The 21,887-nt window shown below is 54.4% G+C and overlaps 2 protein-coding genes across 4 annotated transcripts in view; one reads left to right on the forward strand and one right to left on the reverse strand.

Annotated features, from left to right (window-relative positions):
* The first annotated feature begins 896 nt into the window (after nucleotides 1-896).
* BBC3 (BCL2 binding component 3) lies at nucleotides 897-8,888 on the forward strand. 2 transcript variants are annotated; one of them, XM_070387449.1, is made up of 4 exons: nucleotides 897-1,227; nucleotides 3,936-4,224; nucleotides 5,658-5,848; nucleotides 6,325-7,837. In XM_070387449.1, exons 2-4 carry the CDS (start codon nucleotides 3,951-3,953, stop codon nucleotides 6,337-6,339), a joined length of 480 nt encoding a protein of 159 aa, XP_070243550.1. In that variant the 5' UTR covers nucleotides 897-1,227; nucleotides 3,936-3,950; the 3' UTR covers nucleotides 6,340-7,837. The 2 variants fall into 2 exon arrangements, with proteins under 2 accessions (XP_070243550.1, XP_070243549.1); XM_070387448.1 differs by lacking the exon at nucleotides 6,325-7,837 and adding an exon at nucleotides 7,846-8,888 and having other exon boundaries at nucleotides 905-1,227.
* Nucleotides 8,889-13,744: 4,856 nt separating this feature from the next.
* The window catches only part of SAE1 (SUMO1 activating enzyme subunit 1), a 62,785-nt gene continuing 54,642 nt past the window's right edge, over nucleotides 13,745-21,887 (reverse strand). For both annotated transcript variants that reach the window (XM_005900932.3, XM_005900929.2), the window contains 2 exons: nucleotides 18,357-18,426; nucleotides 13,745-14,722 (listed from right to left, as the gene is read on the reverse strand). In XM_005900932.3, coding sequence (XP_005900994.1) covers nucleotides 18,359-18,426 — 68 coding nt within the window. In that variant the 3' untranslated portion in view covers nucleotides 13,745-14,722; nucleotides 18,357-18,358. The remainder of the gene's footprint in view (nucleotides 14,723-18,356; nucleotides 18,427-21,887) is intronic.

The following is a 21,887-nucleotide window of genomic DNA, read 5'->3' on the forward strand; positions in this document are numbered from 1 at the left end:
GAACCTGTCACAGGTGTGACTTTGTGACTGTCTGTTGGGGGAGTCCGTCTTTTTATGTCTAGCTTGATCTGTGTCCGGGAGGGTCAATTTCTGACAGTTTTCATGTGTCAGCTATGAGTTGCTGGGGGTGTGTTTGTGTGTGAGCTGCTGGAGGTGTGTCCCTGTAGGTGTTTCTACACACTATAGATCAAGCAGTGTGTCCAGGTGTCCCAGTGACAGGTGTCGTGTGTGTGTGTGTGTGTGTGTGTGTGTGTGTGTCCTGCTCTATCAGGAAGTTTCTGTGTGCCGACAAGACAAGCTCTTAGTGGGTGTGTGTGTTGTGGGTACCTAAACAGAGCTTGTGAACAGGATTGGTTTGTGAGCCTAGGTGTGCTCAGCGGTGCGGGTGTTTGTGCAACTTCTGTGTCTGTGACACTGCGTCCCAGTGAGACTGGTAGGAAGTCATGTTACGTATGTATTTGTGCCTGAATGGGAGAGTGCCTCGTCAGTGTGTGAGTTTGTGTGTCCACGCCCCTGTCCAGGGAGTGTATCTGGCGTGTCTGCGAGTGGGCTTGGCCCCGTGGCCCTGACAGCACGTGACTTTATGTACCCTGGAGCGCCAGACGGTCAGCCCGCATACACGTCTCGGGGTGTGTGTCTGTGGGTCCCAGTCAGTGTGTCAGTGTGTCAGTGTGTGTGTGTCCAGCTGTCCCGCCCGCCTGGACAGCCGATCGGCGCGCCTCCGCCCCCAGGCCCAAGCCTTGCCCCGCCCCCGGCTGCAGGGAAACCCCCCGCGCCGAGGTAGGGGGCGCGGCGCGCGCCTGCAAGTCCCGACTTGTCCGCGGCGGGCGGGCGGGCGGGCCCGGCCGTGGCGTCACTCGGGGGCGGGGCGTGGGACCCGCCAGGCGGGGGCGGGGCGGGGCGGGGCGGCCTCCGAGAGGACCCGGGATCAGCCGGGCGGCCTGAGACGCGGCGCGAGCCACATGCGAGCGGGCGCCTAGCGGCGGCGGCAGCAACAGCGATAGTAGCAGCAGCAAGCAGTAGCAGCAGCAGCAGCAGCAGCAGCAGCAGCAGCGTCCAGGACGCGAACGCGCCTGAGGTTCGAGGAGCAGCTGCGGCAGCAACAGCAACAGCCACTGCAGTTAGAGCGGCAGCAGCCGCAGCGAGCGGCGCTCGGCGGGCGCGCCCTCCTGAAGGAAGCCGCCCGCCCCCCATCACCATCCCCTCCGGCGTGTTCATGCCCCCGGGGTGAGTGTGCGCACCCCGAGTCCCCGCCAGCCGCGATTGGCCAGGCCGGGTGGGCTCCCTGGAGGAGGTGGCGGGAGTGCACTCGGATAGACAGTGCGGGGGCAGGGCGCGCTGCGTCCCCACACCGGGCTCCCCTCTCCCCCTGCCCTCCCCACCCTCCACGAGGCTGGGGTCCCTGGGCGGGAGGCACTGAGGGTCCAAGAGCGCAGGTGCCTCCGCGGTCCGGCGGGTTTGTTTACAAACAATGGGGTGCGGGCTCGGCAGCGCCCCCTGGTGGCCAGTGCGGGCCCGGGGAAGTAAGTCGCCCCGGACTGCCCCGGCCCCTGCAGTCCCGGAGGGGCGGGGGGTGGGGGTGGGGGGGACGGCGTGGAGGGGCAGCCACACCCCGGGCGCGCGCCCGCTGGGGGCGGCGACAGGGGGCGGCTCGCGGGCCGTGGAGTCTGCGGCTCCTGCGGGCGGGGGCTGCGCCCCAGCAACAGCCGGTTATTGGCCCCGCGCTCGCCTGGCGGGCGGGGCGGGCGCACGTGGCGGCGGCGGCGTGGGGGGTGGGGGGGGACTGTGACAGCGCAGGGGGGCGTCTGGGCCCGCCGTGGGAGCGCGCGTGTGCGGGGTGGTGGATCTGCAGGTGTCTCGCCTGGGTGTGTGCGCGTGTCTGGCTCCGAGTTTGTGCTGGGGTCTGCAGGGAGTGGTTGTGCCAGTCCCGGGGCATGTTGGGACTGTGGCCCCGTCGGGGTGTGCGGCGCCGTCCCCCTGTGTGTGTGAGGGGGTTCTCTCCGTGTGTGCTGCCGCGCCTGAGGGGTGGGCGCTCTGTTGATGTGTGGTGTACTTGTGTGTGTTCTCTCTGAGAGTTGTCTGTGTGTGCTGTTTGGGGGTGAGTCTGTGGCTCCTGGTTGCCTGCTTGCGCTATAGTGTGTGTGCGCGTTGCCTGAGTGAGCTGTTTGTGTGTTTACGTGTGCGTCTTGCCCGACGGGCTGTGTTTGTGAGTGCTTGTGTGTCTTGTCAGTGTGGACTGTATCTGTGTCTATCTCCAGGGCATCTGGCTCAGCTCAGCGTTTGCGGATGTCTGTTTTCTGTCCAGGTGTCTGTGTGAGTTCTGCGTCGTGTGTGTGTGTGTGTGTGTGTGTGTATGGTGGGGGGTTGTCTCAGTCTGTGTTTGGCTTGTGTGTCTGGCATCGCGTCTGGGAATTGAGGAGCTAGGCTCTGTGGGGTCTGAGTAGAAAGTCAGTAGATGCTGCTGGCAGCCTCTTGTACAGGGATGTGTCTGAGCCCGTGTGTGTGTGTGTGTGTGTGTGTGTGTGTGTGTGTGTGTGTGTTGTGAGAGAGAGAGAGTGTGTGTGTTGAGTCTGAGGGGCTTGTCTCTGTGATCGGCTGGCTCGTGTGTGTCATGTGGGCTGTGTGTGTGTAGTGTTTATGTCAGTCACGTGAGACCAGTGTTTTCTGAGGGTGCTTCAGGTGTGCGCCCTGCCAGGCCAGTGTGGGATTAGCTGTAGTGTGTGTGCGCGCGTGTGTCCAGGGCTGACAGTTGGTAATGGTGTTTGGAGGTTCGGGGAGGAGGGTAGGCTGATGTCTGCTGTTGTGTTTCCGTGTTGCTGCTGGCATGCGGTGGTTCATCCGGATCTCATGACATGTGTGCCTGCTTTACATGTGTCCCGGGACCTAAGAGTTGGTGACAAGTGGGTGTGTTGCAGTTGTACAGCTCCCTGTGTGTCCACGGAGGTCTGTTTTGTGTTGATATGTGTGTGAGTCCTGAGGGGTGTAGGTCTTATCTATTGCGGGTGCGTTACGGGGAGGGGCACGTGTGCCTGAGAAGGGACAGTGCCCTAGCTGGTATGTGTTTCTGTCTGTGCTTGTGACAGCCACATTGTGAGTCTCTGTGGCTCTGTGGGTATATTAACAGCGGGTCAGTGGGTGACATCCTGACAGTTTGCGTATCTGTGTTTTTGAGATGGGGTGTACCAGCCAGCATGCAGTGTGTGGATAGCTGTTCCGTGGTCTGTGTGTGTGTGTGTCCTGGGACCTTTCGGTGTCTTGGAGTGCAAATAGGAGGCCTGGTGGGAGGTCGGGCGGGCCAGTCCTGCTTGAGTCCTGTGTGTGCGTTGTGTACGCTCCACATACACCTCCTCTTGGTCCTGTGTGAGTCCTGGTGTTTGTTGTGGGAGCAATCGCAGTGCCTGGCTGCCCTCCGTGTGTGTGTGTGTGTGTGTGTGTGTGTGTGTGCGCGCGTGCGCGCGTGCCCATCGCTGTGTTCCAAAAGTTAACCCTGCCAGCCCAGGCCCTTTGTGAGTCCCAGGTTGGGTGAGTTTGTGTTAGGGGGCTGTCAGCCCTTATACACACACTGCTGACAGGCCCACGAGTCTGGGACCTGCGTGAGCCCCTGTCCTTGCTATGAGAACCGTCCTGTGCCTCCTCATCCCTGGTCCCTTCTGTATGCCGGTCACCATGTTGTCCCTGGTCCCTCCTGTGTGCTGGTCACCACATTTGGGGGAGGCTGTCTGGGTTGGCTGGGCCTGGGGTCAGCCTGGGGAGGGGGCTGTCTGAGGGGCCATCACACACACCTACAGCTCCCTCCATCACAGCTCTGTGTGTCGTGGACCCTCGTGGGCTGCCCCAGCCCGCCGTGCGGGCAGAAGTGGGGTACCCTGTGTACCTTGTGGGGCTCCCCCTGCACTGCCCCGCTGCTGACCGCGCCCGTCTGCCCTGTCCCGCAGGCCCCAGGGAGCGCCATGGCCCGAGCACGCCAGGAGGGCAGCTCCCCGGAGCCCGTAGAGGGCCTGGCCCGCGACGGCCCGCGCCCCTTCCCGCTCAGCCGCCTGGTGCCCTCGGCGGTGTCCTGCGGCCTCTGCGAACCCGGCCTGCCTGCTGCCCCCGCCGCCCCCGCCCTGCTGCCCGCCGCCTACCTCTGCGCCCCCACCGCCCCGCCCGCCGTCACCGCCGCCCTGGGGGCCCCCCGCTGGCCTGGGGGTCCCCGCAGCCGGCCCCGAGGCCCGCGACCCGACGGTGAGTGCCTGCCCCCAACCCGAGATGGCGGGAGCTGGGGAAAGAGAGACCCCGAGGAACCCGGGAAAGGGGAGCGAGTCGGGGGAGGTGGTGAGCCGGCGGGGCCACTGGGAGGGTGTGGCCAGTGTGGTCTTTGTGTTGCAAGAAGCAGGAAGACGGAGTGGGAGGCTGGGGGGTGGGGGGAGGCCGACTGGGAAGTCCCTCTTGGAATCGGACTGCAGTCCGCGAGCTGCAGCCCACTGCCTTTTCCGGGCCCGGGGCAACAGCTGTTTTCTAGCCCCCCACCCTCTCCAGTTCTGGGTCCCCGGGAGCCTCTTGAGGACTGCAGCTGGAAAGAGTGTGGGCAGAGGGGACTGTCACTCTCAGGACTTCGGGGAGGGGTCGAGGGTGGCCTGGTGCCTTTATCTGCATCTCTTTGACCAGGGCCCGCCCTCTCTGCAGTCAGAGAGGAGGAAGGAGGGGGAGGGTCCATTGTCTGGGGGAAAGGGTAGGGGGGCGGGTCTTGGGGAGGGAAGGGTTAAAGGTCCCCTGCCTGCTGGGCTGTTAACTCCGTGGTGCCCGGCCGGCCCGCACGCTGGCAAGGGAGAGGTTGTCTCCACTCCCCTCCCCACCTGTCCCCGGAGCCCGGAGAGGTCAGGAGAGGGCAGACTTCCCTGGCCAGCGGAGGCTGGAGGAGACCCGGTTCCTAGACCAGAGTGACAGGCATGGAAACTGAGGCCCTGAGGTTAGTTCTCAGGGATCCCTCAAGCCAGGACCCGGCGTGACAGAGGGAGAAAGAGTCGTCAGAGGAACTCAGAAAATGCGTGGGGACGTCCCGCATCCTATCCTCCAGGCTCACAGGGGGCCACAGGCCGGCCTTCTGGGTTTCCAGGCCTCTGCCACATCCGGGGGTGTGGCCTCACTGTGGTTGGACACTAGAGGGCAGGAGACCTGAGGCTTGTGACTCGGGGTGTAGTCAGTCACCGTATCCCAGTGTGACCTTGGGCCACTTCCTAGGGGGAGCCTCAGTTTCCCTGTCGGTTGAGTAGAGCAGTCAAAATTTGGCAATCGTTTTGGAAGGAGCTTGGCCGGCCATGGTCCATGGGGTCGCAAAAAGAGTCGGACACGACTGAGCGACTTAAACATCAACAAACAACTTCGGTAGGATAAGAGGAAGCACTTCCAGAATAACACGGGGAGTGGGGTGGTAGCTGGCTAGACAGGTGAGCCCAGGAAGGCCCCCCCAGCACTTTTGTTCTCCCCCGGGAAGTAGGAGCTAAAACATCTAGCTCTTAAGAGGGCAAAGTGGCATCGCTCGAGATGAGGTGGGGAGCCGAAGAGAAGTCAGGCGACGGGAAAAGGGAGAAGCAAGTCCTAGCCAGCCGGCCCTCCTCCGGGCCACTGCAGGACCTTAGAGGGGTGGTGGGTGTGACCCCAGCCCCGGCTTTTCCCAGGTCCTCAGCCTTCACTCTCGCCCGCGGAGCAGCACCTGGAATCACCAGTGCCCAGCGCCCCGGGGGCCCTGGCGGGCGGCCCCACCCAAGCGGCCCCGGGAGTCCGGGGGGAGGAGGAGCAGTGGGCCCGAGAGATCGGGGCCCAGCTGCGGCGGATGGCGGACGACCTCAACGCGCTATACGAGCGGCGGGTGAGTGCTGGGGGAGGGGCAGACGGCAGGTGGGACTTCCCGCTGGGGAGGGGGCTGCGGCGGCCCAGCCAGATGTGCGGCAGCTGCTGCCCTGCGCGGCGGGGTCGCGCCGGGGACAGGCAGCTGGGAGGGGCGGCGTGGTCGCCGAGCCGCCGCCGTAGGGCCCGCGGCGCGGCCGGCACGGCCCGGCTTGAGGGCCGGGGCCGGAGCGTCCGCGAGCGCCGCTGCGCGCCCGGGGCCAGCGGCCGTGGGGACTGAGGGCGGCGCTAGGTGGAGCGGCTCATATATCCCGGGCTATTTATAGCCGATGAGTCAGCAGCGGCGGCGCGGCCGCGCCCGCCCCTCCCGCCCGCCAGCGCGGCGGCTGCGGCGGCGCGCCACCCTGCTTCCCGGGGGGCTGGGGGCGGGGCCTGGGGCTCCGCCCCGCCGGAGGCCCCGCCCCCGGGGCCCACAGCCAGGCCTCTCATTACTACCAGATACTTGAAGCCTAAGGCGGTGGAACCGAGAATAACAGACACCGGGGCGCCCACCACCCAGCTCTGTCCAACCTGAACATTACAGCCACACTGCTTGCTTATTCGAGGCAAAAAACAAAAACCGGATGTTGCGAAGCCCCTTCACCCCCCTCCCCCGCTTTCAAAGGAAACCTCACAGATTGGCTTGTCCCATTGGTCTGTAGGTGTTGATTCTTTTACAACACATTCACCAGGCCACAAACAATACTTAGGATTGCGAGGCGTTTCAGAGTTAATAAACGTGATCTGGTGTGTTCTCAAAGCTGCTCCCACCCGCTCAGTGTTGTGCTTGAGATACATCCACGGGCAAGGGAGCTTCAGTTCATTCATTTTCACTGCCACATAGCGTAGCATTCTGTTGGATCACCATGTAGTATCCATCTTCATTTTCTCATTGGTGGGTATTTAGGATATTCCAGAAGTGTCTCAAATTTTTTAACGTAATTTAATTTTATTGTTATTTCTTTTGGCTGTTCCAAAAAATGCGTATCTCCAGGCACACACATGTCTCCACAGTAGATACCTGGGTGGTCTGCCAGCCCCTAGCCTTGGTAAATAATAGTTGGCTTGCTCAGCAAGGTGACTATGCCAAGTGGCACTCCACAGTGGGACGGTGGCATTTCTGCCAATCTCATGTGACCCCTTGGTCACCTTCTCCTGGCTGGAAAATTCGGTGGGGACTGAGGCAGAGACAGATTGGTACCAGGCAGCACACCCCCAGGCACCCAGTAAGATTAGCATGGTTGATCTGACCTTCTTGTTCGCATCTGTAAAATGGGTTTCTTCTTCCCATCTGGTGGGGATGAGATTAGTTCCTTGGCACAGGACCTAGGCCTGCACTCAGCACAGAGTGGAGAGAACTGTAGCTCTCCATAAGTATTGAGTATTGTTGTTGATTTTTATTGGAGGGCAACTTTTTCTTGTATCTAGCTTTCTTCGTTCTCCCTTTTCTAGCATTGTGGAGCTGCGACAGTCCCGGAGGCTGCCCCCAGCCTTTATCCTGCCACTCGGGAAAGGGCTGGGGGTTTGCTTGACCCAAACATATTTCTGTACAGCTTCAGCACTGAATAGTTCCCGGTTCTTACACAGAGTGTTCTAGAATCACTGAGACAGGGGGACTCTGCTCCCTTCTGTGTGTCTCATCAGCTTTCAATGGGAGGGCAGGTGGGCTGTGGTCCAGCCTACCCCTCAAGCCTGGGTGACTTCGGTCGAGTGACTGTCTTCATCTGGAGACCAGGAACTAGGAGATCAGAGCTGATACCCACGGGCCCTATGCTGAGGGCCTCGTCCACATCCTGTCCCTCCTAGTCTCTTCCAGGCCAGGAGATGACCCAATGAACGATAATAACAGTACCGCCCTGAGCAGGTTGGTGGAGGGTCTATGCCTCCTGCCTCGCTGCCCTTCAGCCTGACCCCCTTGCGCGCCCCACCCACCTGTCCGGCTCTAGCCCGTCTAACTTCCTGTCTGCTCCCTTTCCCCAGAGACAAGAGGAGCGGCAGCGACACCGCCCCTCACCCTGGAGGGTCCTATACAATCTCATCATGGGACTCCTGCCCTTTCCCGGGGGCCGAGGAGCCCCCGAGGTGGAGCCCAATTAGGTGCCTGTACCCGCCCGGTGGACGTCGGGGACCCAGGGGGGCAGGACCCTCCCAACTCCTGATGCCCTGGCCAGCGCGGGGGACTCTTTCTGCACCATGTAGCATACTGGACTACAGCCCTGCCCGACCCAGGGGCGGGCCAGGGCAGCCACTCCCGACCCAGCCCTGGCGTAGCCCCGGGGAGCACTGATGGAGACGTGGACTCCTGGGCCCCTGGCTGAGGGGCCAGGGGAGAGAGGGCTGACGGACTTGGCGTCTGAAGGCGGCGGGGACCAAGGGGGCAGGGCCTGAGCTGCTTCCCTCTGCTGCCCACCACCATCTCAGGAAAGGCTGCTGGTGCTGGCTGCCCATTCCAGCTGCAGCGGTGACACTGGGGAGCGGGGGTCTCTCCCCCCGGCGCTCCTTCACTTTGGGCCTGGCCTCAGGCCCCTGGTGCTTCCCCCCCTCCTCCTGGGGAGGGGGCCCATGAAGAGCAAATGAGCCAAACGTGACCACTAGCTTCCTGGAGCCAGAGAGTGGGGTGCGTCCTGACGGGTGCCCCGGCCCAGCGCCCAGCCATCTTCCCTGAGCCAGCCGGTAGGTGGTGGGCATGCCTGCCTCACCTTCATCTGGGGGTGGGTGGCCAGGAGGGGCCCAGACTGTGAATCCTGTGCTCTGCCCGTGACCACCCCCCGCTCCCCCCCATCAATCCCATTGCATAGGTTTAGAGAGAGCACGCGTGACCACTGGCATTCATTTGGGGGGTGGGATATTTTGGCGGAAGCCACCCCAGCCTTAGTCCCCAGGGCGAAGCGCTGGGGGAAGACGGGGAGTCAGGGAGGGGGGGAAAATCTCAGAAGAGGGAGGAGTCTGGGAGTGGGGAGGGATGGCCCAGCCTGTAAAATACTGTATATGCGCTGCTGTAGATACCGGAATGAATTTTCTGTACATGTTTGGTTAATTTTTTTTGTACATGATTTTTGTATGTTTCCTTTTCAATAAAATCAGATTGGAACAGTGGATACTCTTGTCAGCTGTCCTTCCCCGCGGCGGGGCCTGGGCCCAGCCTGTGACCCTTTGCTGGGAGGAGGTGGGTGGGTGGTGCCTGGAGCACCCTGGGGTGTCTGTCACTCTGGTTAAAAGATGGCTCTGTGCCATTGTGGGAGCCCAACCTTCATGCACCCCACCTGGGCTCCCACTAAAAGCTAAGCCCTGCAAAGACAGGGCTTTGGGGGGACTTTCTCACTTTATTCCTATTGGATAAAACATCAGGGGGCTCAAGATTCACAGAATGAGTGAATGACCTTTAACTTACTCAGAAGTCCCACTGTGAGGAGCCCCGGGGAATGTGTCAGTCCTGAGATAGACCTGGTGGGCACTGGCAGGCAGGTTCTTCACCGCCAGTGACACTTGGGAAGCCAAAGCACCCTCCAGTTCAGTTCAGTTCAGACGCTCAGTCATGTCCGACTCTTTGCGACCCCATGAATCGCAGCACGCCAGGCTTCCCTGTCCATCACCAACTCCCGGAGTTCACTCAGACTCACGTCCATTGAGTCAGTGATGCCATCCAGCCATCTCATCCTCTGTCATCCCCTTCTCCTCCTGCCCCCAATCCCTCCCAGCATTAGAGTCTTTTCCAATGAGTCAACTCTTCGCATGAGGTGGCCAAAGTACTGGAGTTTCAACTTTAGCATCATTCCTTCCAAAGAAATCCCAGGGCTGATCTCCTTCAGAATGGACTGGTTGCAGCCCAAGGGACTCTCAAGAGTCTTCTCCAACACCACAGTTCAAAAGCATCAATTCTTCGGCGCTCAGCTTTCTTCACAGTCCAACACTCACATCCATACATGACTATTGGAAAAACCATAGTCTTGACTAGACAGACCTTTACTGGCAAAGTAATGTCTCTGCTTTTCAATATGCTATCTAGGTTGGTCATAACTTTCCTTCCAAGGAGTAAGCGTCTTTTAATTTCATGGCTGCAGTCACCATCTGCAGTGATTTTTGGAGTCCCAAAAAATAAAGTCTGACACTCTAATCTAGTGTTAAAACCCTGTGTTGAATTAATACAAGGGGAGGGACTTCCCTGGCGATCCAGTGGTTAATACTCCGCGTTCCCAATGCAGGGGGCCTGGGTTTGATCCCTGGTCAGGGAACTAGATCCCAAGTGCCAAAATTCCTGCATGTCACAACTAGGTGCAGCCAAATTAAAAACACAAAAACCCTGTGTTGAATTAATACAAGAAGGGGAGGGATTTCCCCGGTGGGCCAGTGGTTAGGATGCCTCACTTCCACTGCAGGGGGCCCATGTTCCATTTCTGGTCAGGGGAACTAAGATCCCAAGAGCAAAGTGGTATGGCTGCCCCCCACAAAAAGGAAAATATAAGAAGGGGCGCTGCTACTGCTATCTTCTGGAAAACAGGGTAATGGGCCAAATGTTTCTCCTGTGGCATCTTCCAGAGGACTGGCCCAGACAGGCTCAGACCCCAGCCTTGCCCCTTCCCCTGGGTATCCCAGTAAAGGGGCAGTTCAGAGAAAATGTTTTTTTTTTGGTGGGGGTGTGGTGCACATGGACCTTTGTTTCCCAACCAGGGATCGAATGTGCACCCGCTGTAGTGGAAGAGCAGCGTCCTAACCACTGGACCACCAGGGCATTCCCCGGAAGTGGCTCTTCTCAAAGGGCAGGCTGAGGGAAACGGAAACGCGAACCATCGTTTGGACAGGAATTTGGCAAAAGCTTGTCAAGCTGAGGATGTACCTGCCTATGGCAATAAGCGCCTTCCTGGGTGTCTCCTTCACAAGTGGATGTTCGGGGCTTTCTTGGTGGGTCAGTAAGGAATCCACCTGCCAGTGCAGGAGAAGCGGCTTCGATCCCCTGATCTGGGAGGATCTCACATGCCACCGAGCAACTAAGCCCGTGCTCTGGAGCCCGGGAGCCGCAACTACTGAGCCCACGTGCCACAGCAATTGAAGCCGGCACACCCTAGAGCCCGTGCTCCACAAGAGAAGCTCAAGCATCGCAACTAGGAAGGAGCCCCCACTCTCCGCAAATAGAAAAGAGCCTGTGCAGCAACGAAGACCCAGCACAGCCAGAAATAAATAAAAAGAAGGGGACGTGCACAGGTGTCCAAGGGTTGGCAAGACACAAAGCCACCATCTAAGTAGCAAGAGCCATCAGTTTGAAGGGTAAATCAAGTCTGCTGTCACACAATACAACACACAGCAGTGAACTGGAATAAACTTGAAATTTATCACGATGAATAAACAGCAAATAATGGTGAGCAGAAACAGCAAGTAGCGAAATGATGGTGGGTGGGTACTGGGTATTCATCTTGTGCCTCTCTGTATTTCCTTCATGCTTACATACACACAGGGCCCAAGGCCCCAAGGTTTTTTTTTTTTGGGGGGGGGCGGGGAGCATGTTGGTTGTGTCACAAGTCTTGTGGGATCCTAGTTCCCCGACCAGGGAGGGATTGCACCCACGCCCAGTGGGAGCTGGGAGTCCTGACCCCTGAACAACCAGAGAAGTCCCCTCGTTGAACTATTGATCTGCTTGGATCAGGTCGTTTTCTTGTTTTCTCTTCATCAGGTTTTTGTGTTTCCTCTCTCCTGCCTCCTCTTGGATTATTTGAATACTTTCTTTTAAACTTATCTTTAGGTGTATCAGCATCTTTTAGTATTGCTCCCGGGATCACAAACATATCCTTACCTGTTCGTTATTTATGGATTGTCACGTCACTTACAGCGCAGAAGCTCTGCCAACACACAGCCCTGCTAACCCTCTTCTCCCCATCATTTCATGCTGTAGTTGTCATACGGAGCATATCAACACCCCTTACAAATGCCCACAAGTATTAACTTTTTAAAAAATATGTATTTACTCGTCTGTGCCAGGTCTTTCTTAGCTGTGGCTTGCAGGATTTAGTTTTCTGACTAGGGCTCAAACCCAGGTCCCCCTGCAGGGACGTCCTTAGACATGTATTTTTTGCTTTAAACAGTCAGAAATAAAAGGAAAAAAATTTTTTCTCTATTTACGCCAGACTTGGGTGGGTGAGGCTGTTGCCTTATCTGTGCTATGGGTACAACAGTATCTACCCCCATAGTTGCTGTGAGGATTCAAGCAATTTAGCTGAAGTCTCATTATTTTGAAAGGTATCAAGTGGGTCGTGTGAGGACTTCAGCTGTTATTACACTCTTTGCCAACTAATACATAAACTTACATTTCCCTACCTGTGGAGGGCCAAGTAGGGGACACCTCAATAGATGGGACATTTATACTTTTCAATAAAATGCAAGAAACTGAAAAAAAGGGTCCGCAGTGGAAAGGGAAATCATGGACTGTAAGGCTGTGATGGGGCCAAAAGTTTACGATTTTTGGCCGCGCTGGGTCTTTGTTGCTGTGCACCAGCCTCCTCCAGCTGCAGCTCAGGGGCTCTAGAACTCGGGCTCAGCAGCTGTGGCGCTCCAGCATAGCTGCTCCGCAGCATGTAGGGTCTTCCTGGACCAGGGATCGAATGCAGGTCGCCTGCATTGGCAGGTGGATTCTTAACGTCGAAGACAAGGGAGGCTTTTCTGAGTAGCCACCTGTTCACTAGAATGTTCAACCACTGAGAACCTAAGTTTGGTTATTACGCACACCAGAGACAAGAGAAGTGGGGTATGGAGTGGAGAGCCCTGGCAGAACCATTTCATTTGCTAACTTCAGCACCTCCCCCACCAGACATACGCTACCTTCAGACAGGATCCTTCTTCCCAAGTGGGCTGCATGTCCCGAGGTGTTTGAACCCACAGGATAATCACCGTGGACTTCCTGGAGACTTAGGGAAATCTATTCTTAAGGTAACACCAACTTGTAACATGGAAAAATATGAAATCTGAAAGCAAGGAGAATTAAGCCTTTTTCTTGTCCAGGGCTGGAAGTTTCCAGCACCACCCTCCAGATTCCCAAGGGGTCATTTCGGGGTCACTCAAGTCTCTGCCATTACAGGTACAGGGGTGGAAAAGTTTGAAAAGTTGCAGAGAAGATTCTAAGACAGTTTTGTTTTTAATCCATCCAGACCCGTCTGCTCCCCCTTGTGACCGACGCCCCACATTGCAAAATAAAGGGTGTAATTAGCTCAGATTTTCCAAGACCCTGTGAAATTTTTGCAAGGAACCCCTGATTCAACACTCTAGGGCCCAGAAAAGGGCTGCTCCAGAAATAGAGCCTAGCCTCACCTCAGGAGGGGGCAGAGAGAACCAGGAGGGGGGAGAATTGAGTCCCTCCTCCCAGAGGAGATCCGTGCTTTTCTTTTCTCACTGACATCAACAGGGCTGAAACAGAGAAGCTGATTTATTCATTCTAACCAGCCAATTTACATATGGGGAGAAAGCCAAGTGTGGGTGAGGAACGCATTCCAGGTGGACACACGCTCGGGCCGCTGAGTAAAGATACATTTGGCACTCCAGCGACTGCTCTGACCCGTCCAGCTGTGGGACTTGGGGCATTTTACTTCGGTCTCACTTAACTGCTATGAGATCACTGCTCACTTTTACTCCTTTCCCACTATTATTACAATTGCTGTCACTGCGAACAGCCACTACTTAACGGAATTATTTGACAACAAGACTCAAGCTTCTATGTGCTTTAGAATATGAGCATGCTAACTTTTGCTGCATTGCTCAGGAAAACAGTGGCAGGAATGGTGACAGAGGGGAGGGCCTCCGTGTTGTGTTCAAGCATCCAGGGATACATCTTCATGTTTAAACAGGCCATTGCTCCCTGTCAGAGGAAGAAGTTTCTCACATGGAAGAAAAACAAATCTTAAAGCAAATAACTTTATTTCTATCATTCCTTTTTGAAGAACCAAAGAAATATAGAAAATATAAAAAACACACGAACAGCTGCGATTCAGGGGGGTAACAAGAAGGACCAACACAGCCCTTCAATGTGACAGCCTGCAGCACGACTGCCTTCACCTGTGAGGGGCTCTGCAGGAAGACAGGCCGGCTCCCCCGTCCCACCTCAAAGCCAAAGAGTCAGGCTGGCTTCCCAGGGGTGGGACCCAGGAATCTGCCTTTTTAAACAAGCTTTCCCATTAATATTCCACTGGCAAGGCCTCACCCTAATACCCAAGAGAATTTGGTAATACTTCCTCTCTTTCAAAATCCAGGCTGGAACTCAACTAATCCTAAACTAAAACTCAAGAACAGCACACCAGATGGCACCTGTTGTTTCGCAGAGCTTCAACCTTTGGTGGAGATACACTCCGCCCGCCATGTTTTTGGCTCTCTTAAGGGCACCTGTCTACACTTGGAACTGTGGTTCTGACGTGTGGTTTCACGGCCCAGGGCATTATTCCCCACCTGAAGTCACGCTCCTCGCTGTGTGACATCAGGTGGGGACTGAGGACAAGAAGGTGGCGAGAGGCTCCTAGGCCACCAAGTGTGCTGGTTCCTGGCTGGGGACTTCCAGGAACTGGCCGCGCAGGCGAGCTGGGAGGCCTGGGGCGAGGAGGAGACTGTCAGGACCCAGGCCCCTGTGCAGCCACTAGTGCTGCACAGCCTCGTGCCTCACAGGAAATGGTTGGTACTGGTTCAGTGACTTGGTTTTTCCCTCGCCTGGAGAGGCCTTCATGGGGGAGGGGAGGGGATCAATCGCACAAGGGCGCCGTGCGGTCAGCATCTCTGGGGCCGCAGAGTCTTGGGTTCAGTTGGGGCCCAGGCACTCCACAATCCCGTTCCCCTTCATGCCATCGAAGAAGAAGAAGTTGTTGTGAGGGGGGTCCCTCTGAGACAGGGCCTGCGGAGGGAAATAAGAAGGTTCAGCTCAAGTGCTTAAAAGGGGATACGAGGGAGAAAAGAGAATAGACCCCTTAACCGAGACCTTCCCAAAGCAACGTGGAGAGTGGTTCTCGAAAGAGGCCGACTTTGCTCCCCAGGGGCTATTTGGCCAGGTCAGAAAACAGTTCTGACTGTGACTCTCCTGTCCCTGCACTCTGTCCCCTACCAGCTGTGTGCCCTTGAGCAGACCATTTAGCCTCTCAGACCTTTACGTTCCCCGCGTAAAATGAAAACAACAACTGTTTTATCCTGGGGATTAAGAGAGATGCTTTACCTCCAATATCTAAAACAATGCTTAACTCAGAGAAGCACCAATGGCAAATGGCCGTAATAATTACTTATGAACATTCCACTGAGAAAGGCAGTGAATGATCATTCTGACCCATCTGGGAGCACAGCCTCTGTCACCTGGGGGGACACACACCGACACTCCCAGGGGAAGGCAGTGCTGCTGGCCCTCCACGGGACACACCAGGGTGGGCATCCAAAGGGCCTGGGAGATTCTAGTCGGCCATGGAAATGGTCATCATTTCATCCGGTTAACAGGTCAGAGCACTTTTAAGAGACGGAGTGACAGTCCCTGGGATTACATGCTGGACCACGAGTGACCTGTGTGGACCAGGGCAAGGTCCAGAGGTGACAGTGAGTTTTCTAAGACATTCTCAACCCAAGAAGGGTTACTGTTTAAAGAGGAGGACATCACCCACGCAAACTGCAACCTGCCAAGGTGCCCGGGAGCTCCATGCAGTCAGTCACTCCTCAGGCAGGCCTGCCTTTACAAAGCTGGGCCCTGAACCTCTCCTCCTTGAACTAAGCGCCAATTCCAGTCCTCGTCTGTAAAATGGAGATGATTATACCTATTCCAAGTGCTTACTCTGGAACAAACTGTTCTTTTGGAGAGGAGGTGTTGACCTGGTGTCAGAGGGTGGCTTCTCTGAGCTTGCATAGGAAAACCCAAACAAACGGCCTCAGCCTATTAGGGTTCCTGGTGAGTATGAAACGCGATCCAGCTTGTAACATGCCGGCCACAGAGTAGATTCTCAATAAATGGGAGCTGCTACTGCTCGAACAGGAGGTCCTTTCCCATTATCTGAGGCCCCCAGGCACTCAGCCAGGTCGAAGGACACACAGGTGGATCCCAGACGCAAGAACCCACGTTCCAGGAGATGGCACGACGCATTTTCACATGGAGCCTGGTAAGGCTGCTGCTGTCAACTCTCACCTCTAGTGCTGTAGGAGGGGAGACTGCCCACCAACAGTGAAAGGTAAAGAAGAATGATTAAACCCAAGGAAGGAGGATGAGACAGGACAGGACTAGAATGTGTGGTGTCTGGAAAGATACAAGGAAGGAGGGGAACAGACGATTCCCAGGGAACAGACTTGTACATCTGCCCCCATCTCCCAATGTTTACGTTTTACCGTGGTCAGAGGGCCCCACCAGGGAGAGGGCGGAGGTCTGCCGCCCTCAGATGGCAGGCCTTTACCGCCAGCTGGCTGGAGCTGGACCGGTGTTAAGTGAGGGGGAGTGGCAGGGACAAGACAGCAGGGCATGGGGTGAACGCGGGGCCAGGGGGAACGTACTTCCGAAGGGGGAGGGGAGATTCCAAACACGCCTGCAGCCAGGAACGCAGAATGCTCTGGCCATGGGACAGACAGGAACAAGATGCGGGCCACAGCTGTGCCCGGCGGCAGGAGGAGGGGCGCCCGGAGGCGGGACTGGGGCGCAGGCGCCGCGTGCCCCTGCACACAGTGGGGCAAGACCGCCTGCCCAGCCCACCACCTCCATCCCATGCAAGAAAGTCAGGAAGCAGCATCTCAGCGGGATGCGTGGAGGTGAGGCTGAGGGCACCCGAGACCTGCTGGCCAAGGGCTGAAGAGCATGGGCCCAGGAGCCGGACGGCATGAGCTTGAATCCCGGCCTCACCGCTGCTCTGCATCTCAGTGCAGGGATCGCAGCAGCTCCTACCTCATGCGCTGTTGTGAGGATCAAACGAGTCTATCAAGTTGAGAACAAGGAGTCCAAGCAGTGGGTGCAGAATGGGCTTTCAACAAATGCTATCTAGCGACTTCCCTGATGGTCTAGTGGTGGGGACTCGACCTGCCAATGCACGGAACACGTGTTAGATCCCAGGTCTGGGACGATTCCACGCACCGAGGGACAGACAATTAAGCCCGTGTACCACAACTAGGGAACCCACATGTCCTCGAGAAGCCACCACAATGAGCAGTCCATGCCCCACAACTGGAGAGTAGTCCTGACTCTCTGCAACCAGAGAAAGCCCTCTGGCAGCAACAAGGACCCAGCAGAGTCAAAAAAAGAAAGTCCTAGAGAAAACTATGTTTAAAATAAATAAGTGTTATCTATGCTCTCATCATCGTAGGATACAAAAACATACTAGGTTCCCACTCTCCCCTTGCTGTTCCATCACTGTACTCTTTCCTGCCAAGTCTCTCCACAGGCAGTCTCAGAGTCCTTCTCAACACAGTCCTCCCGCAGCCACCACCGACTCCCCAGGCCAGGGGCCCAAGGCGAACCCTGCCAGCAGCCTGGGCAGGCAGAAGCGGGGTGAGGCCGCACACAGCAGCGCGTGCCTCTCCTCTCCTCCCACTGTGCCTCCCACTGCCTACGCCACAGAGTGAGACTCAGAAAGAATCTGATCCAGAGAATGATCAGGGAAGAAAAGAGAGGGAAAAAGCCTTAAGAAGATGGTGGGACCATGAGATTGCGTCAACTGTTTTTGAAGCAAGTGTGCAAACCAAGACAAAGCAGGGGAAGTTGGTCCACTGTTCCAAGTCCACTTCAGTGGTTAGGATGTGCACAAGGCAAATTCATCACTTTAGGAAAATATCAAAGTCCCCCAAGAAAGGAACACATACTGGGGGGTATGCTACAGTTCTGATAACCCAAATGCTCCAGAAGAGACTTCAAAGTGCCGTGCCAGGTACTAAACACATGACCCTGTGTGAAAGCTCCCCTTTCGAGAGGGAGAAGGACATCTGCCTAACGTGGGTACAGGGCACGCTGGGCAGAGCCTTGTGGGCTCTGGGCACAGGGCTTGAGTTCCTCTGGTGCTGACTCCCCTGCTCTACACTCGCCCACGGGGTGCGAAGTAACGAGAGGGAACTCTGACGCCATGGCATGAGCGGAGGGAAACTGGAGCAGACAGGAGCAGTACAGGCTGTGGAGGCCCTTCTTTGGGCCTCAGTGTCCACCCCTTAAGTGTGAATCAGGACAGTGCCCACTTTACAGAGCTGTGAGCAGAATCTGTGGCAAATGTCACAACACCAGATAGCTGGGTGGTATAGTTAGGGGACGGCAGACAGCCCCGTGGGCTCTGTGTCCAGTTCTGGGCTTATCAGCACGAAGTAGGCACTCCCAAGGCCATTTGCTGAAGGCCCCACGTGAATGGGCTGGAGAGAAGGGGATGAAGTGGAAAAACGGAGGGAGAAAGGGAACAGGGAGGTCAGGAGACAAGGATGACTGGGTCTGAGAAACCAGGCAGCTCTCTAAGACAGCTCTGGGTTCTCTGTCGGCACATCCAAGGTCCTAGTGCGGAGGGCCAATGATCTTCCATGCCACAGGGACTTTTTACCTTCACAATTTCCTGGGCCAGGATCCCTCCAACCACTGCACACACTGGGGCCATCTCAGAGAAGCAGTACCTAAAAGAGAAGACATGTGAAACAGAGCTCTGAGCAACAGGAAGGCTGGTGTGGACATCTGGGAGAGGTCAGTGGTGGGTTTGCCTGAATGAAAACATCTCCCACCAGGAGGAGTCAATTCAGACAGTAATGCTAATACTGGTATCTAGGTGTGAAAAGTAAATCTGATCCAGGTTAGTGGGTGGCGAGAAAGACATCTGAACCTTGGCAGGCAAGAACTGTTTCACAACTTCTTTTTTTTTTTGAAGTTAAAGGATAAGACTATATCTGTGCATCCTAAAAATAAAGCCCTACAAATACCAGATGTTTTGGTGCCCCGGTCACATTCTCGCAATTCTCTTCTGTCCCACAATGGGCAGTGGGTTCAATATGCTAGTCCCAGACAAATGTCCGGAGCAGGCCTGTGTTAACATGCAGACAGCTTGGCAAAGTCGGGGTCTGAAATTAAAGCATGGGAGGAAAGAAAAGTCTTCACTACCCACATAGATACCAACCCTTCTGGGCCAAGAGGGGGAACCCAGAGGACAAATTTTAGCTAATACTGTCACCTGCCCCTCCCAATCATCCATCCCAGACAGTCAAACGCTGTCTCCCACCACCTCCCTCCAGGAAGCCTGCCTCGCCAGCTCCCACTCCTGAACACAAAGGGGTTTCTAGAATGAGCAGATTGAGGTGCAGGCAAGTTAAACGGAAAACTTCTCTCTGGAGCCCTACTGAGAGAACACTTCCAGTCTTCTTGCTTTGGTACACACCCTTCCAGACATTTTTAAAAGGGCACATATCTAAATATATATAATTGAAAACCCAGGTCACAGCAACTACTATTCACTGTGCCCCATGACCTACGGAGGGATATTTAAGCTGGTGGACTCTGTGGTCATACACCTTGGTAGAGCCGTCCAAACAGCTTCTTATGGCAAATTCCTAAATATAGAATTGCTGAGTCCTGATGCTCTCCAGAAAGGCTCGATCCATTCAACTCCCACTAATTAGGCTCGGGGTGACCATCTCCTTACCCCCTGGCTGGGACCAGCACCCCCATCTGTTAATCTACGGAGGCAACTTTTCCTCTTGCATACCAAGGTCCTCTGAGGAACTATAAAACCTAACAGAGAAAACTATAGCCAGGAGAAACTAGTCGCCATAATTCTACTCCTCAAAGATAGTCAATTTTTTCCTTTAAAAAAATTCTCCTTTATTCTATGTGATCCTACTATAAAAATTTAATGTTCTACTTTTTTTCTCTTAAAAGAATATAATCTTAAAAAATAAAGAGTATCATCTCAACAAAATGCCAGTAAATCAAAACAGCAACATACACATGATCACTTCAACTGACACAGAAAAAGCATGGGACAAAACACAGCACCCTTTCGTGATAAACACACTCAACAACTGGGAACAGAAGGAAATTTCTTCAAACTGATAAAGGACATCTACAAAAATCCACAGCTAATATCACACTTAACGGCAAAACACTGAAATATCAGGAACAAAACAAGGATGTCTGCTATCACCACTTCTATTCAACACTGTCCTGGAGGTTCCAGCCAGGGCATTTAAGGAAGGCAGGAAAGAGGCACAAGGGGCATCCAGACCGGAAAGAAAGAAGTGATATGTCTTCACAGATGACATGATCTGGTACACAGACAGTACTAAGGAAACCACAGAGAAATTATCTGAACTACTGAATTATTTGAATCAAGGCTGCAGAATACAAGATTAACATACAAAAAAAAAAAAAAAAACCAATCTATTTCTATACATCAGCAACGAACACCCTCAAGATGAAATGAAGAATTCCATTTACAACAGCATCCAAAAGAATAAAATATTTCAGAATAAATTTAACAACAGATGTTTTAAGACTTACTCTATGAAGACTACTGTTGAAAGAAATAAAAGACTTAAATAAATGGAAAGATATTCCCATGTTCATGGATCAGAAAACTTAACTTTGTTAAGACAGCAATACTTTCCAAATTATTCTATACATTTGACGTAATTCCTCTCAAAATTCCAGCTAACCTTTTTTGTAGAAATGGGAAAATCCACCCTAAAATTCTGCATGAGACCCAGAATAGTCAAATAATCTTGGAAAAGAAGAGCTAACGTTGGAGAACCCACGTCCCAATTTCAAACTTCCTACTACAAAGCTCCAGTAATCAAGACAGTGTAGTACGGCACAGGACAAATTCAGTGATTTTCCCCCCTCTCTGGTTCATGGAATGAGTAATTTTAAATTTCTTTTAAAATTATTTTAAAAACAAAAAAATTTTGACCACACCACCCAGCATGTGGGATCCTGTGTTTCCTGACCAGGCACTGACCCTGCACCCCCAGAAGTGGTGAAGTGCAGAATCTTAATCACTGAACCACCAGGGAAGTCCCTATTTAAAAAATTTTTTATACAGTTTTAAAGGTCATTTTCCATTTACAGTTATTAAAAATACTGGCTAATACTCCGTGTGTTACACAGTGCATCCTCGAGCCTATGTTATATCCCACCCTCTGTGCCTCCCACCTCCCCTCATCTCCATCTTTGGATTCATTCCATACTATCTGTTTTTTTCCATAATATGTCTATTATCTCTGAAACTTAAGGACCAGTAAGTTCACCAAAGGACATATACTACATTCCAATTCCACTTAAACAAGATGCCCACAACGGTCAAATTCATCAAGAAAGAAAGAGGCTGCAAGGGGCTGGGGACACACAATGGGAAGTCAGTGTTCAGTGGGGACAGAGGTTCACTTTGGGATGAGGACCAAGTTCTGGAGACGGGTATCAGTGACAGGCGACAAGAGTGCGAACGGACTTCACGCCACTGATCTGTCCATTTAAGAATGGCTAAAGTGTTAGAATTTATGATGTGTGCATTTTACCATAATGCAAAAATTTAACAGCACAAGTTATATTACATATATACATTATGATGTTTGTCATAGATGTTTATAACAGTGAAAAACTACAAATAACTGAAGTACCCACCAAGCAGGTAACGGTTAAATGAAAACCATTCAGTAGACAATGACACATGCGGCAGTACAAGCGAGGTTACGGGTCTTTACTTGTGACACAAACAGATCCATGAGATGCTGGAAAAGGAAGGCTGTGGTATGAAAAGTGTGATCATTTTGGTATTTAAAAAGAGAAGACACATGAGTAAATACACACACAGATGTCTGAGAGGCTAAACCCCCAAATTAAACCCCAAGCCAGCACTGGTGACTTCTCACTGGGAGGAGCTATGGGAGATCCTTTTCTTCCCTTTTCTATTTTTTGGCAATGGGCATCTGTTACCTTCATAATCAGAAAAGCAACTGAGCTCTCTGAAGAGAATAAATAACATGAAGGACGGGACAAGCAGATCACAGACAGATGAGGGAAATGGAGACTTGGGCACAGCTTTCCCTCCTCAAGTGAGCGCACCCTGCTTGGAGCTGGCAGTGGGCAATTT

This window comes from Bos mutus, chromosome 18 (assembly GCF_027580195.1).
Source record: "Bos mutus isolate GX-2022 chromosome 18, NWIPB_WYAK_1.1, whole genome shotgun sequence".
Classification (NCBI taxonomy): domain Eukaryota; kingdom Metazoa; phylum Chordata; class Mammalia; order Artiodactyla; family Bovidae; genus Bos; species Bos mutus.